This window comes from Diadema antillarum, unplaced genomic scaffold (assembly GCF_040938485.1).
Source record: "Diadema antillarum isolate AM-2024a unplaced genomic scaffold, OU_Dant_1.0 scf00000022, whole genome shotgun sequence".
NCBI lineage: Eukaryota > Metazoa > Echinodermata > Echinoidea > Diadematoida > Diadematidae > Diadema > Diadema antillarum.
The window spans coordinates 1,412,576-1,428,533 of NW_027270911.1; the positions used below are offsets into that span (position 1 = coordinate 1,412,576).

General features: G+C 39.5%; 1 protein-coding gene across 1 annotated transcript; it reads left to right on the forward strand.

Annotated features, from left to right (window-relative positions):
• The first annotated feature begins 306 nt into the window (after positions 1–306).
• LOC139730342 (PEST proteolytic signal-containing nuclear protein-like) lies at positions 307–14,259 on the forward strand. The gene is made up of 5 exons (XM_071641213.1): positions 307–333; positions 2,128–2,504; positions 5,870–5,944; positions 10,705–10,760; positions 13,890–14,259. Exons 2-5 carry the CDS (start codon positions 2,280–2,282, stop codon positions 14,023–14,025), a joined length of 492 nt encoding a protein of 163 aa, XP_071497314.1. The 5' UTR covers positions 307–333; positions 2,128–2,279; the 3' UTR covers positions 14,026–14,259.
• Positions 14,260–15,958: the final 1,699 nt, after the last annotated feature.

A 15,958-nucleotide genomic window follows, 5' to 3' on the forward strand; every position in this document is an offset into this window, starting at 1 on the left:
TACTTTCATGGTAAAGAGTTGTATCTTTCATTCCAACGGTATTTGTGATTTGATGTCAATCATATGCCAATCACAACTTCTTTATTTATAATTATTATTATTCTAAGATGGATTTGAAATCGATGGGAAAGTTCGACAAAGACGTGTCCTACTTTCTTGGTTAGCTACTTTCTTGGCATGCTCGTATGTGCACAAACAACATTTGGCCATCCCCCCATGACCACAGAGCTAGCTATCTGTGTACATGTATGTGGCGAATGATCGCGTGGTGTTGAACCTTCTAACACTTAGTAACAGGTTACGGCCGATCAACAGTTAGATCTCAATTGATCGGTAAGTTAATCCATCGAACTTATTTATTGAAAACCAGTCAAATCGACATGTTATTACGTCAATTATATTTTATACATGATGAGCTCTATGTTTTTGTTTCAATCTTGGACTCGAAGGACAATGTAGTGGTGATACACGCGAATCAGTCAGTACAGTCCCACTCGTTCAGTTTTGTGTGTGATCTGTCGTTTGACGGTGGAGGGACCGAATTCGAAGTAAATTACAAGTTGTATGACACAAGAGCAATAAATATATCACTTTAATTCTGCTGCGACCACTAAATTATAAATACTGGGTAGTCATATTGTCATTGAGATAAACTGGAGACTAACAAAGCCTAGCAAACGCGAGCAAGGCCAGAGGCCTGTAACTTGTAAGTGTTATGACTCGGCTTCATACTTCGTGTTGATGTTATTTGGGTTGTATTAATATTTATGTGTAGACATTCTATTACTATTGACTATTGTCTAACGTTACCCTTTTTAAATGTAAAGTTGTACTCGAGAGTAGAATCTAAATCACATAGAAGGTCTATGAGATGCATCGGTAACTGGACTTGTCATTTAAAATCAATCGTCAATAATGTTTGTCATCGACCCCACCTATCAAGGCCATGATAATTCATCAGCTTCTCTTGCAGAGACTCCAACCCTGGCCAAACACCTTCTGATCTGGAAATTCTCCCGCCTGAAACCCCTGGCAAACGGGAGACTCCAACTTGATGTGCCCGAAGCGCGAAGTTCCTTGCGGTCCAGGGCCCGCTTAAGCAAAGGGCCCTGGAGGCTCTAGGGTTCTAGATGCTCTCTAGTGCTATCTAATAGGCTTATTTTTCAACATACGATGGCAGTAAGTTAGGTATCATTTCAAGTGGGAGACACAGAGCCTGGGCGGGAGAAATCAAATCTCAAGTGGGAGAACGGGAGATTTTGAAAAAGTGGACTTTCAGTGGGAGATCTCCCGTCGAAAGCGGGAGAGTTGGAGTCTCTGCTCTTGTTTTGACATGGACTGTTGTTAGAACTGGAACTCGTGGAAGCTCTAGAATTTAAATATTGAGTAAAACACCCTGTTTGACAGATTGCGGCAGGCTTTGTACAGGGTGCCTATTTGCGGCAGGGGCCATTTTATTCATTGATGAAAAGGCTGAATCAGGTGTAACTTCCCATAACACTTGCAAGTAACTCCTGATTAACTTGTGTCCTATCTGGGACTAGGCTCACATTAAATGACATGTTCATCAGCTGTTTGAGTGTTTTATTGATGAATGAAAGTACCCCTGCCAGAAATAGACACCCTGCTGCATATACAGCCAAGGTTGTTTACTCTTGTTTTGTGTTACTTTGACTTGGTTGGTCTTCATTCCTGGATCATTGACTTTTCAATAACTCGATTTGAAGCACATTAAAGGTCTGTTTTGGTTGATTCTTTTTACCAGCTTACTTTATAGCTCTGTTAATTGTCTGTCAAAAAAATTCCCTCTTTCATTTTGCTTCAATTACTAACAAGATCTAGGCCTAAGCTATTTCAGCGATAGCAACATAGAAATGGCCAACAAGGAGCTTAGCAGGATGTCCCAACTGCATCGACAGATCCTTGCATGCATGTGTATAAGGTCAGAGCTCAGATGTCCAGAGGACAAGAAATTAAAAAGTACTTTGTAAAGATGTGTGACTTTGTCTTTGATTTAAATGACGATGATTAGCTTGATAATATGTTGAATGCATCCAGCAAAGTTGCTTCCATCAATTTCAAGATGACTGTGTCTTCATGAGTTCCAGTGATTTTTCTCATTCATAGGCCTTCCAAGTGAGTCTCGGTGGCAACTGCATCAGCTTAAGCTGGATTGGGCTTCTCCCTACTCATGTTTGCCAGGGATGGCTGAGTAAGTGCCGTTCCGTCGCATCAGACTGTCTTCCACCGAGGATAGAGTGTCTTGAATAGTGACAGTGATGAGCAGCGGGGATTTGAAGAGGAAGTCTGCTGGGGAAGGCGAGGACACCAGAGATGCAACCAAGAAGACCAAGATGTCTTTCAGTCTCGGATTGAAGAAGTCGTCTGATGGATTGAAAAAGGCATCCGATCAGCAGGAGGAGGAAGACGGGGATTCTGCGCAAGAGACTACGGGGAAGCGCGTCATGAAGATAGCCCCCGTTTCGATGAAGCTCAGCACCGTGGTAAAAGTTCACCCCTCAGTCTTCGTTGACTCACACCCATGCATCATATTTCTTTATTTTTCCCTGCCCCCCCCCCCCCCCACTGATCCTTTTATAATCTTCACCTCTCTGTGATGAACAGGTTTGTATTGCTATGCATCATTTTTTTTTTTTTTTCATACAGAACCGCAGTTGTATGATACATTAGATACAAAATTAACTATTCTTGTCTTACATTGGTAAGTCTAACTCAGTCGACGGCTTGCCAACTTTTCACTTTTGCTCCAAAGTGCACTGGTGCACAAACTGATCCATAAATCATGATGTGCCTCAGTACATTGAAAGTGCCATAGCCATAGCTTTGTCATTAAATTTGCATCATAACAAAGCCAGTGATTTTCTCCACAACTTTGCCTGTGTTGCATTACTAGCATAAGCACTTCTACAAAAAAAAAGTTTGGGAAATGCATTGCAATTTCAAAATGATGTGGCGCACAGGGCGTTTACACCATGGTACACAAAGAGTCAACCACACTGGACAATGTACAGTTTATTTCATAACACATGTAAACTGTACCATGAATGAAGTGCCGACAAGTCATGGATACTATGTTAGTAAAATGGGAATTCAAGAATCTCTGAAGTAAACTTGTGAGTTGAGAATTCCTCAAGAATTTGGTTAAAGTCCTAGTTCTCCATTAGTAAGTATAGCCTACCCTTTCTGTGACCATTGATACAAAATAAAAATGTATTTTAGACACCAGGTAAACACAAAAAGCTCTTCCTTCAAGTCAGAATAAAAATGTTTTTTAGCCTCTGCCCCAGAGGGCGCTAGAGGCATTATTTTGGGGGTTGTTCATCTGTTTGTCCATCCATCCATCCCACATCTTGTTATTGCAATGTAAGATAACCGCCAAACAGATTTTCGTATGCTACACGAGATAGAGATGTATGCTATTCGGGTCTTGGGCAAAGTCCCTTGAGGGGAAAGGTCAAAGGTCACTGGACATTGGTTCGAAATGACTTTTTCTTTCAGGTGTAAATTTCTCTGAGGACTGTCTAGTGATAAGTTATTTTGGTAGAAAGGGTGGAAGTACAGAGACAATCATTTTCATGAAATGATAGTGGTGTAAGGTCAAAGGTCATTGTACTATCTGAGCTCAAAAGTGTCATTTCCAGTCATTACTTGTACAGTTTGGAATCCACTGGTAGCATGAGTTTGCAGATAGGGTAGATTAATGAATTGTCAGTTATTTACAAGAGCCTGAGAGTGGTAATAGATTAAAGATAAAGGTCAAAGGGCACTGTACTTAAGTTGAAAATGTAAATCCTGTATAGTCTTACGCTAGAAATACCCGTAGTAGAAATGTCCATATTTTTTATGGGAAGGATATGAATATCAACACCTAATGCCCAAATTGGCTGGGATGAAAGGTCAAAGGTGACAAAAAGATTAGATACAAATTTTATTTTCTGGCCATAAATACCACTCGGTAAAAGTTCAGTAATGATGTTATGTGGTGTTATGTGGTGTCTTATGTATGCAGAAAGGGTTAAAGGTCAATCTTCTATCCATGGTCTACTAGATCATTTACATGTAGCTTCAACAAAGTATAAACAAAGGACCATCAAATCATTTTGATATCCATTAGGACTGCTTTTCACCAAAATTAAAAAAAAATCATAAACAATCAAATGAGAAACATGATGACTTCGAAAAAATGTCAAGGGAAGTTTGTGGATACAACCACCTGATTTGTCGCAAAGTTTCTTTGTCATAGATCACTAGTTTCTCATTTGCCTCTGATGTGACATTTACAAGAAAAATAAAAGATTTTAGAGAGAAGAAAGAAAGTCTATGGAGATAACAATATACTGCAGTTGCACGGCTAAACAATCTCTCTCGAGTCTTGTTAAGCTAGGTTCAGATGGATCCAAGATTTTATCTGGAATGGTTTCTCAGTAAGACTGTGCAGATCGTTACATTTCTGTGTGGCAATGCGTGTCTGTCAAAATCTTTGTAATAGCCGACCAGTGTGTACTGCGTAATACCCCATTCCACAGAGAATTTCTCTCATCAGTCACTCATCAGAAGCTAAGTTTATCGCTTCCGGCCACCCACCGAAGTGTATCGAATCGCATTCTGATGAATCAAACTTGTGCTGGTTGACTATCAGGTCAGAGTAAGACATGTCGGGCGATGATCCGATGAGGCAAGATCGTCCAATGAGGATCATGTGTGACATGTCTGATACTCACCTAATACTCGACCAACCAAGTTGGATTCATCAGACTGGGATCCGATACATTTTGGTGGGTGGCCAGAAGCAACAATCCATGCTTCTGATGAGTGACCGATGAGAAAAAAAACTCTGTGGAATGGAGGTATTACATGATCAACTATTCAGAATGTACAGTGAACCTTGCCTAAGTCGAATCTAATTGGACTGAAGAAATAGCTTGTCTTTACAGAAAATTTGACTTACGAGGGATTAAAATCAATAGAATATAAAGAGAAGAGGACTTGAAATAGACCTTCAACTGAGGCAATTATTCAACTTATGCGAGGTCGACTTAAAGGAAGGGGATACCTTTTACAGACCTCCCAAAATGCAGCAAAACATTAAATATGAACCTCAGGGGACTTGTTTAGGCCACTGCTGAGAAATTTGGAAGTCAACAGTTATCTACAATTTGAATAATGCACAAAACTCAACTACTCAGTAGTTCTGTGTGTCAGCCACACTTAAGCCTTTTTGTTGCAGTCTTCTGTATTTTTTATCTATAAATACAAATCTAAAAGTATAAGAGCTGATGTAATAGCATATAGAGTGTGTGGCAAGAATGTATTTAGAAATGTTTGTAAGTTTTGATGAACTTTCTTCACAAAATATACATGATGGACACACATGCAGTGCATGGGTCTGCAAAGGTAGCCTAGTAATGTCCTGGAATTTACGGTGAGCCCCGAAAAAAATTCAATTCAAAATCTAACGGTCAATAGAAATGTACTAAATGTTACTTTCCACTTTCAATACTTTATTGGAGTTTCTAAAATGATACTCTCTTCAACATACCACTGTATTTATACAACTCTTCATTTAAGGCATGCAAATGGGATTCCCTACCTTTAAGCAAGGTTGACTGTATACATTTACTTGTGAGCCACATTTGATGGCTAAATGCTAATGATACGAAACAGGAAGAAATGTTGTTACTTTGTACAAATTCTTGCACTGCACTGACAGTTGTATTCAATTTGCCACATTTCTTTTAAAAAAATGATTGATTGATTGATGTTTGATTTCCTGTCTGCCCCATCTCCCATCCTATTTAAATCCCCATTATTTTCATTCATTTTCACTCCAAATCTCTCCACATTGCAGAAGCCCAAAGAGCTAGAGAAGAAAGTGGCAAAGCCCAGCCGGTCTGTCGCCAAGGCATTTGCAGATGAGAGTGATGTGAGTTCTCTTTGGACCTCTTTTCTGTCAAGCAATGGACAGTCTTTGTGTTGTATGTTTTGTATCATTGTAAACATGTGTCAACAATGAGCCAGTTCGGAGTTCTGCTTTGCGCATGAGCGGAAAAAGGTCATTTGTATTGTACCAACAGGAATGTTGGTTTTCACATTCACTTGGATAATCATCTGTGATGTAAATGATTATTCATTTTATCCTTATAAATGCTGCTTGCCAGCACATCCACCTGACAGCAAAAGTGGTATTTGGCAATAGAAAGAGATTGTTAATACATTCAATGCAAAATAATGAAATGGATACTTTCCCATGTGTTAATTGATGGATTGTTCTGGTCATCTGGTCAATGCAAGTTCATTCTTTGCTTGAACACAATTGATGAATCCCATGTCGTGTTGAAAACGAGTGAAGTGCCCCTAACCGACTTTTATAGAAAAAAGAAAGGTCATTCGTACCAGTGTGCCCTTGAACTAACTCCAAACTGGCTTATGAAGAGCTTTCAGGATGTTTAATCAGTTGTATTTGTCTGAAATGAATGAATGAATGACTGGAGGGGGGGGGGATGTGGAAATGTGTCCATTGCACAAAGATATTGCGAACTCTTTAATAGAATTCTGCATAGTTGCACACATTAACTTGAAAGAATGATAGCAGTTGCACTCACACATCCCTAGTGGAAGAGAAGATGATATTGTGGCCCAACAGGAGTACAGAAGTATTGTCAAGATCATGTTTTGTTTTGTTTTTGTGAAAAATTTAGCAAGTGAGACCCCTTCCCCCAGTAATTTGTCATGGTTCGATGATTAAATGGAACAGCTATATGATGGAAAGATTTTATTTTACATCAAAATTTTTGTGAAGATTTATTTGCAGGCAAACTAGGAGACTAAGGACATGATGACATCATCATCTCCTTTGTTTTGCATGTAGTTCAGTTTCAGTTTCAGTTTAGTTCAGTTTAGTTTATTTCCACAAGTTCAGTTAAATAACATATAAATATACAATCAATCAAATCAAACATATATTACATATACAAACCAAAAATTATTTTGGGTAAGTACATAATCAAAGTTAAAAGTGTGTGTTCAAGATTGACATAACAATTAAAATAAATTGTGGAGGAAATCAGCAGTAGGCCATTGGCCTTTCGAGGCTGATCCCATGAGCAAATATACAATACATGTATTAAAACTGTTACGACCAATATCACTGTTTTGGTGTTATTTTTTTTTTTAATAAATACACATGTAACTTCAAATTGCTGTACCATTTTTATAGTACACCTGGTGTTTGATGAAACTTCACCATTTTGTATGGATAATGGTTTTACCTCTGAAGCCAACATTAAAACATTGAGCTGCATAGCGCTTTGGATGACTCTAGCTTTCTGGTCCTTCGTTGGCCCTCTAGTGTTGTGTGGTACTGGATATGGACATTGCAGTCGTCGAGACCAGTGTATTTATAGTCAGCTTCCTTTAGTCCACTCGAGTCATTGTTTGTCAAACCCCACAGAATCTCTCACTACTGTATACCGTGTGCTGTGTATTCCTTGGTGTTTTTATTTTTGCCCGTTTTGCAAGTCCACTGATATTACATTGTAGCAATATTAATAGCTCACAACTCTCCCATGACATATTAAATGTGCTGTGTATCATCAATGGGGGAAATAACTGTCTTTTCTCGTGAAAAGGGATCAAACTTACTTCTTATTCCATTACCGCAGTTCTCAATCTCAAATTGACCACTCGCAAGATTGCTTTACGAGTCCCATTTTGCAAAATATTGTACTCATGAGATATACACTGTACGGCAGATATAATAGAGTTTGACGGATTTTATGGAGATAAGTGTTTGAGCTCAGAGTAAAGTCAGAGTCATACATAATGTACTTTGCATACTGAACATTTAAAATAAATGAACAGTGTGCATATATATTCACCTAGTGCATTTCATATTGACTTCTCCAACTCCATAAAGAGACAGCATATATATCTCTAGTGAAGTAAAATTGAACGATGGAACACAAGAAGAAAGATTTGTGCAGAAAGTAAAATTCTCTCCAATGAAATCATTTGCAAAGTGAAACAAAACTGAGACAGTGTTTGCGTGAGCGGGAAAAGCAATTTCACCAAAATGTGATCCCTTTATTTCACATAGAATGTAGAGTATAATACCTTATCAACCCTCGTAACCTTACCTGAGGGATCATGTGATTGCAGGGTTGTTTTTAGAGCACTCCTTAATTGTTTTGTCAACAAACAGACTTAGACTATATTTTTCTTTAATTTCATACTGGAATTGACTTCCTTGGTCTAAGAGGATGTGCTGGAACTTAATCTTCCTGATATATTTTTAGCACTGTCGTGAGAGCGGTCTATTTTTTGTTTTCGCTTTCCTGGACACCAACTTCTACCATGTCTAGTGACCTTTCACACTCACACAAACACACTTACAGATTATGTGGAAGGGGTGCAACGAGACACGAATAATACATTCATGCGACTTTGTGACTGCTCTTTTTAGTGCTTGTATAGGATTACATGTTAGGTGACATTATCACATTCAAACTGCAGGGACCTTCCTCCTTGGATACGTGGTACAGTGCTTGCCCGTTATCTGGAACTGTTTTAGCGGGAGCCCCGCTCAAGTTCAACAAAATTTGATTTAAGATATTTTTCATGTGCTACCGTATTTCCATAGCTTGATCGGAACCATAAACCACTTTATTGGGACAAATTCTGGCTGGAACACTTCCATTCTCCATCATGAATGTCCAAAAATTATGAGTACATCCTTAGAAATAATCACAAGGATTTCATTTCCTTACCATAAGTGTTTGGTTTTTGTTTTTTTCAAACCAACTCCAGATAGATTACAGGGTACACATAATATGCCAATTGCACAGTCTAAACATTTGCCATGACACAGTAGGACGTACTGTAAAAGTGGATATTTTCGCATGACTAATTTTTTGCGCTCAGCAGGGTAAGAAGAGTTTCGCGTCTTTTTAATTACGTGGAATCAAGACCTCAAATACTGGAACATATAGCACGCAAAAATGTTCACATGCTTTTATTTTCATGCTAGTTTCTGGTTGCGCGAAAAGCGCGAAAATTTCCACTTTTACAGTACAGGTATAGTGCAGGCGGTCACATTGAGCGTCGTCAGCTTCTACAGCACTTTAATATGCATATATACTACACCTCCAGTGTGATACGGAGAGTCGCATTCTCCATGTGTAGCCAATATTCTCCCTCTGTGTGCATAGTACGCATGTAGTGTGTGTGTTTGCATGTGACAGACGGCAAAGAAGGAGGTATGAATATGAGAAAAATGTGTTTGTCACAATCACTGTCGTCAGAATGTGCATGTTAACACATTAGAGTCAGAGACTCCAACCCGAAGCACCTTCTGATCTGGAGATTCTCCCGCCTGAAACCCCTAGCAAACGGGAGACTCCAAAGTTTATGTGTGCGAAGCGCTAAGTTCCTAGGGTTACAGAAGCTCTCTGGTGCTATCTAAGGCTTATTTTTGCAACATACGATAGCAATAAGTAAGAAATCCTTTCCAAAGGGAGACATTGAGCCAGGGCAGGAGAAAATAAATCTCAAACGGGAGAACGGGAGATTTTGCAAAAATGGGTTTTCGGCGGGAGATCTCCCGTCGAAAACGGGAGAGTTGGAGTCTCTGTAGAGTTGGCAATGCCGCCTCTTTCTGTGCATTCATAGGGTCATAGGTGTCGGGACTTGTTATGTACAGTACAGTACTCTGAACTCTAAAAAGGTTAATTTTTTGGAAGGGTTGTTCTGATGATGCATTAGCCAAAATTATGAGGCTGCTGTGTCGCTTTTTTTAAATCACTGTTTTGTGTCTGCATGTCGAAGTGTGTGTACTTATTGCTGTGGTTATCAGTTGGTCCGGGTTTAATAAATGTGTATGGTTAAGTGTAATGCCCACGTACAGGACTTCATGTTGTGTGGTTTGCAATAGCAGCCACCGCTTAAGTGGGAGTACCACTTAAACAGGAGAAAAAACTTGTCCCCTAACCCCTCCCAATTTAGCAGTGACCACTGTACTGTGAGGGTTCTGTCCATTAACCCTTTAACCTCCTGAACCACCCTGGTCAGCCCCTCATGACTTTCACTGGACCAGCCCTTGGACTGCCTTGAAGCACATGTGTATTTGTGTAAGATTGTTTGTCTGTAGGGTGCAGTGTATGAAAATGTGCACATGCGTGGGCGGGTGTGTGTGTGTGTGTGTGTGTGTGTCATCACCAGGTTTGTATCATGCTGGTTTCACTCTACCCTGGCACTTAATCTCCATAAATACACAATCAGTTTGTCAAACACATCGTAAAATTTCAGGCTGCCAGTTCAGTGGAGGTTGATGTAGCAAAAAAGCTCTATAATAAACTCCAAATGTATATTATCATAAACACCCGGTATATGTGTATTATTTTATTCAAGTCTCTTTTTTTTTTTTACATCACTGCCCTTTAATGTCATCAAAATAGCAGGGCAAAAGAAAAACTGAAAACTATTCAGTGTGATCCCGGATCTATTGGACTAATTGCATTTTCCTACATTAGTGGTTAGCTGTGGTTCTTCTTCCTGTTTCACATCATAGCTGTGCTGCTCTCTTGTAATTTCTCTGTCATTTTTTGCTTGTTTTGTTTTGCGTTCGAGAGTTGAAACTCCAGTGTGTGCGTTGTTGTTGTTATTCTTTCTTTCTTTCTTTGTGAGCAGGAAGAGGAAGAGGATATGCCCCCCGAGGCCAAGATGAGAATGAAGAACATCGGCAGGTGAGACGCAGTTATTAAAGGGGGAAATCCAGTCCAAATATAAGTTTATAGTCAGATAAGGAAGAGTAAAATATTACCAGTTCAACAGTAAAATTTTGATCGAAATCGGGTGAGAAATAAGGAAGTTATGACATTTTGAAGTTTCACTGATTTTTCAGGAAACAGTTCTTGAACACTGAGTATGAATATGCAAATGTCAAAGTGAGCATGTCATCCCACCACCACTTGCCATATAGTTTGTACATAAGATTTTGAAATTTCCAGCGTTTCATTCAAACGCAATTATGCCCAAGACTCAAAATCCTAGATCTAATTGATCACTATTCTGAAGTCACTCAACCAGGAATTACAATATGTTTTAGACGTCTATGACAGAAACATTGAATTTTCATCATTTTTTGGACACGATCAATGGAAAATTATGAGGTTATGACATGGTTAGCTCACTCATTTGCATATTCATACCCACTGCGCAAGAACTGTTTTGCAGAAATTAGCAAAACTTCAAAATGTCATAACTTCCTTATTTTTCATCTCATTGCAGTCAAATTTTTACCATTGAACTCATTAAGATTTTCCTTATTTTAATCAGATTAACTTATATTTGGATTGGATTTTCCCTTTAACTCATCAATGCTCCAAAGCCACACTTTATATGGTTTGAGGATGTTATTGTTTTTTCACAGTTTCTATTATTCATTTATGGTGTATCATTTAAGAAGAACTTCAGTAAATATGCTTACATGTTTGAGTCCTTTTATGTTCATATGCATAGTTGTTTTACTTGCAGAATTACAACAGAAACAAAACCAAAAAAATCACTAAATTTCCTAATTATGGTTCTATTGGCAACCAGTTTGTAGATAAAAGTTCCTTTGTCACCTTTGAAATGAAACATTTTCTACACTTCTTCCATTTTTCTTTTTTCTTCTTTTGTTTTTTGGAGAGATAATGAATTGGAACCATTTAGGTTTATTTTCAACCTAATCATTCTCCAGCTAAAGCTAAACAAAAAAGTATGTAAAGATTGTATATAGATGATAATTTTGTGGCCTGAATTTTTTCTTCACTGTATAACAAAATTTCATTACAATCTTGTTTGTTATAATGGAAGTGCACTGTGTAGTGATAGCATGTGATGCTTCATCATTCCATAATTTTCCAAGCTCTGATCAGCTTTTGATTCGCCATGTGCCATTCTGCTCGTCTAATTATAGCGTGTTTATGAAATTCAACTCGAACAGCGCGTAGAATTACACTCTTAAGTGCTCTTGAGAGGTGGTCAGTGTACTTAAGTAAGTCAACTTGTCTTACATCCTCACCGCAAAATATTGCTGTAGGTAACTGTCGGCAAAAAATAGCCCTGGGAAGGTAATGTTTACACACTGCTCCAATAAAAATACTGTCCACTGGATCCGTGTAGTCCAAGATGAGGCTCTGTGAACTGTACCTTCAAACAGAGTTGTGACTACTACGTTAGTCGATTTCGTGTGGATAACGCTACACGAGAGGAACCCACGAGACTCTGTAAAATGTCGGCCGCGGCAGTAGACAGAAAAATCTGTCTGTCCGGAAGAGTCCTTTGTCATTTTTTTTTTTACTTTATTGGCTCCCCTCCGGAGAGGATTCCAGAAAGCCAGACGCAGTCTCTTCAGAACATATCCCCGACGACCAGATACAGATCTTTTGGTCAACCACGGCAGATATTCCATTTCTGTGTCATTGATGTGGGTGGACCAAGGCTACGGTTCAGTGTCGGCACTGATTTTCGCCCACCATGCTGAATCTTCCCCATCAGCCCCTTTCAAATCCCCTCTGTCTTGAGTTTGTCTCGCAGTTTTTAATATTTGGCCGATACTGCAGCCAGTTTTTGACGGTTTGCACTGAACGCCTGAGCTCCTTTGCAACTTTACGAACAGTTTGAGCTATACCTGGCATGATTTACCGCGTCCATCACTACCTCTTCAATGTTTGTTTTGCTGTGTCCACTGCGGAATGCCAATCCATTGTATTGGAAGCACCTCTTCTGCAAACTCTGTGGACGCGATGTTTTTGTTGTCTATTTCTATCTGTCAGCACTCAAGATAATAAACGCTTCCTTGTTATGCTGTGAGCATGAGGTGTCCCCTGTTTCTGCCTTCAAGAGCGTCATCTTACAGAAACGTGTATCAGTTTTGCTCACATCTCCCTGAAGCAAACTGAATTTTTAGTCTCTCACCAGGATATCAATCCTCTCGCGGTGCGTTTCATCTTCAGCCAATTGCAACTCCAGGTCGTTGACCTCCTGCGATCTCCGTCCAATTATGACAGAGAGAAGGTAGAGATTAGAAATTGTGTCCTGTGATTCAGTTTGTATGGCAGTAATTTCCTTCATTTTTATCTCACAACCATTCTACATGGGAAAAAAAGACAATCATAATCTCTCAATACCCAGGTACAGGCTACTCCTGTTATAACGAAGTCCTTGGAACAGGCAGTTTGCTTTTGTTATACAAGCTGTATTAAAATTATGTTAAAGTCAAACAGTGCAGTTCACAAAGATAGAAAGGCAATAATTCTATGACCTGAATTTTTACTTTGTTGTATGGAGAGTTTGTTGTAACTGTGTTCATTTTACAAGGAGTGCACTGTAAATACATTTTGTCTTCCTTTTTCGCTCTGTTTTTCTGTATGTCCTATCTATCCACCTGCATATCTACCTAAATACTGGTACATTTGAAATTTAGAATGAAAGTGACAAGCTGTAGGGAAAAACATGAGATACATTGTTTTCTACAATGTGAATTTAGTTACCAAGTGAATGACCATTTCTTCAATGTATTACAATTCATGTTGTTTTTTTTCCTTCAGCCTCATGATAAAACATTTCATTCATCTGTTTTGTCATATTAAATTCCTTGCAGGCAGGAATTCACTTCATCGTTACGAGATAGGGCAAGCCTCCGGCAAGCTTTGTGGTTGTTAAGGGCAATTTTTGTGAACAAGACACATATAGAATTTTAATACATTACTGAAACAGTCTATATTGTCAGTGAATGCTTTCAGCACTACAATGTATATGCGAAAATGTCTTTAACATTCTCTCAATCATCAGTCCAGTGCTCTTTTTCTGTCATCATTTGCCCACAGAAACACGCCCACATCGGCCGGTCCCAACTCCTTCAACAAGGGAAAGATGGGATTCTGCAGCCCCTCGGCAAAGTGGAAGGTCCAGAACCTGAAGTCGGAGGCAGAGAAGCGGGAAGAGGAGAAGGGGAAATCATAGCATTCCATTTTGTGAGAGAAAGAGAGAGAGAGAGAGAAACATATGTGCATGTGAATATGTTTTGTGTGAGAGAAAGAGAGAATGAGAGATGAGAGAAAAAGAGATACTTTCTCCGTATTGTTCAAAGAATTATGGTTGGTGCGTACTTGCGTACATTTGTATGAAAAATGTGTGGTTTATACATTAAGCTCTGAGGAGGATTCCCGACATCTATCGTCATCAGATGTCATTAACAATCTGACGTGGTGCATCAGCAGTTTGGCATACTTCTAAGACGTTCCTGTACAAAGATCGCTAGAAGATCAATAATTTTTCTAAAATGGCTGGCCACGTGTTTCCATGTGTGTGTGAGTGGAAATGCTTTGTACATTATGTGTCTTTCTTTCTGTCTATGTAAAATATATTCAGAGGTCAGAATCTGAATTTTTAAGCCTTTATTCAATTGGAAAGAAAAGTATGTAGGTCATAAAGTGAAAATTGATACAGTTCCCCGACCTCCACCCCAACTCCCATGTGTTAGAATCATTTACTGTATTGTTTCTCAGATTGAGTGTAGGCTCTTCCGCAAGGGAAAATGTTTTATTGCGTGAAAACAGTAATGCAAAGCAAGAGATACGAGAATGATTTAGAGTACAATTCTACACCTTGCTCTAGTAGACCTTGATGAATTGAGTAAAGGGCAGATAAACAAAATTTTTGGAATTTCATCAGAATTAAACATAAAATAATTTTTTTGTGAAATATAAATCATTAAAATTCCATAACTTTCTCATCATAGTACTGCTCTGTTTTGCATGTAAAGTACAGAAGTTTGATTGATCTCAAGTATTTGTCTTCTTGTCTCCACAAGATATGTCATATTTATTGTTTCTCACACATCTACGAAGAAAGAGAGTGTCAGATTCTTCATATAGAATGAGAAAAACAAGAGTGTCCTGGTTTAGTTATTGGTTTTTATTAGCTCACCTGAGCCAAAGGCTCAAGTGAGCTATTGCGATCGCCCTTCGTCCGGCGTCCGTCGTGCGTCGTGCGTCGTGCGTCGTCCGTCGTCCGTCGTGCGTCGTGCGTAAACTTTTTACATTTTCATCTTCTTCTTGAAAACCCCAAGACCGATTTTCATCAAACTTGGCAGGTAGCATCCCTAGGGGGTTAGGAACTCAATTTGTTAAAATGGGCACCATGCCCCACCCAGGGGGCCCCCAGGGGGGCCCAAACCCCCCAAAATTAAGGAATCTGTAAAAATCTTCTTCTCTAGAACCAGAAGTGATAGAGCTAAGTTAACAATATGAGTTAGTACATTGATGACTGTAGTTTCAAGTTTGTTCATGGCAGAATCAGGGGTGCCCCCCTTGGGACCCAGGGGAGGGGGGTGGGGAAGGGTTCTAATTGGGCCTAAATTGTACATTTTCATCTTCTTCTTGAGAACTCCATGACCCATTTTCTCCAAACTTGGCAGGTAGCATCCCTGGGGGGTTAGGAACTCCATTTGTTAAAATGGGCACCATGACCCACCCAGGGGGCCCCCAGGGGGCCCAAACCCCCCCAAAATTAAGGAATCCGCAAAAATCTTCTTCTCTAGAACCAGAAGTGATAGAGCTAAGTTAATACTATGAGTTATTACATTGATGACTGTAGTTTCAAGTTTGTTCATGGCAGAATCAGGGGTACCCCCCTTTGGACCCGGGGGGGGGGGGGGGGGGGGGGGGGGGTGGGGGTGAGGAGGGGTCCTAATGGGGCCTAAATTGTACATTTTTATCTTCTTCTTGAGAACCCCATGACCCATTTTCACCAAACTTGGCAGGTAGCATCCCTAGGGGGTTAGGATCTCAATTGTTAAAATGGGCACCATGCCCCGCCCAGGGGGCCCCCAGGGGGCCCAAACCCCCCAAATGAAGGAATCTTTAAAAATCTTCTCTAGAATCAGAAGTTATAG

Coding starts and splice junctions, on each gene's coding strand:
- LOC139730342 (XM_071641213.1), top strand. CDS start 2,280: ATGAGCAGCGGGGATTTGAAGAGGAAGTCTGCTGGGGAAGGCGAGGAC. Junction 5,945..10,704: donor CATTTGCAGATGAGAGTGAT/GTGAGTTCTCTT, acceptor CTTTGTGAGCAG/GAAGAGGAAGAGGATATGCC. Junction 10,761..13,889: donor AGAATGAAGAACATCGGCAG/GTGAGACGCAGT, acceptor ATTTGCCCACAG/AAACACGCCCACATCGGCCG.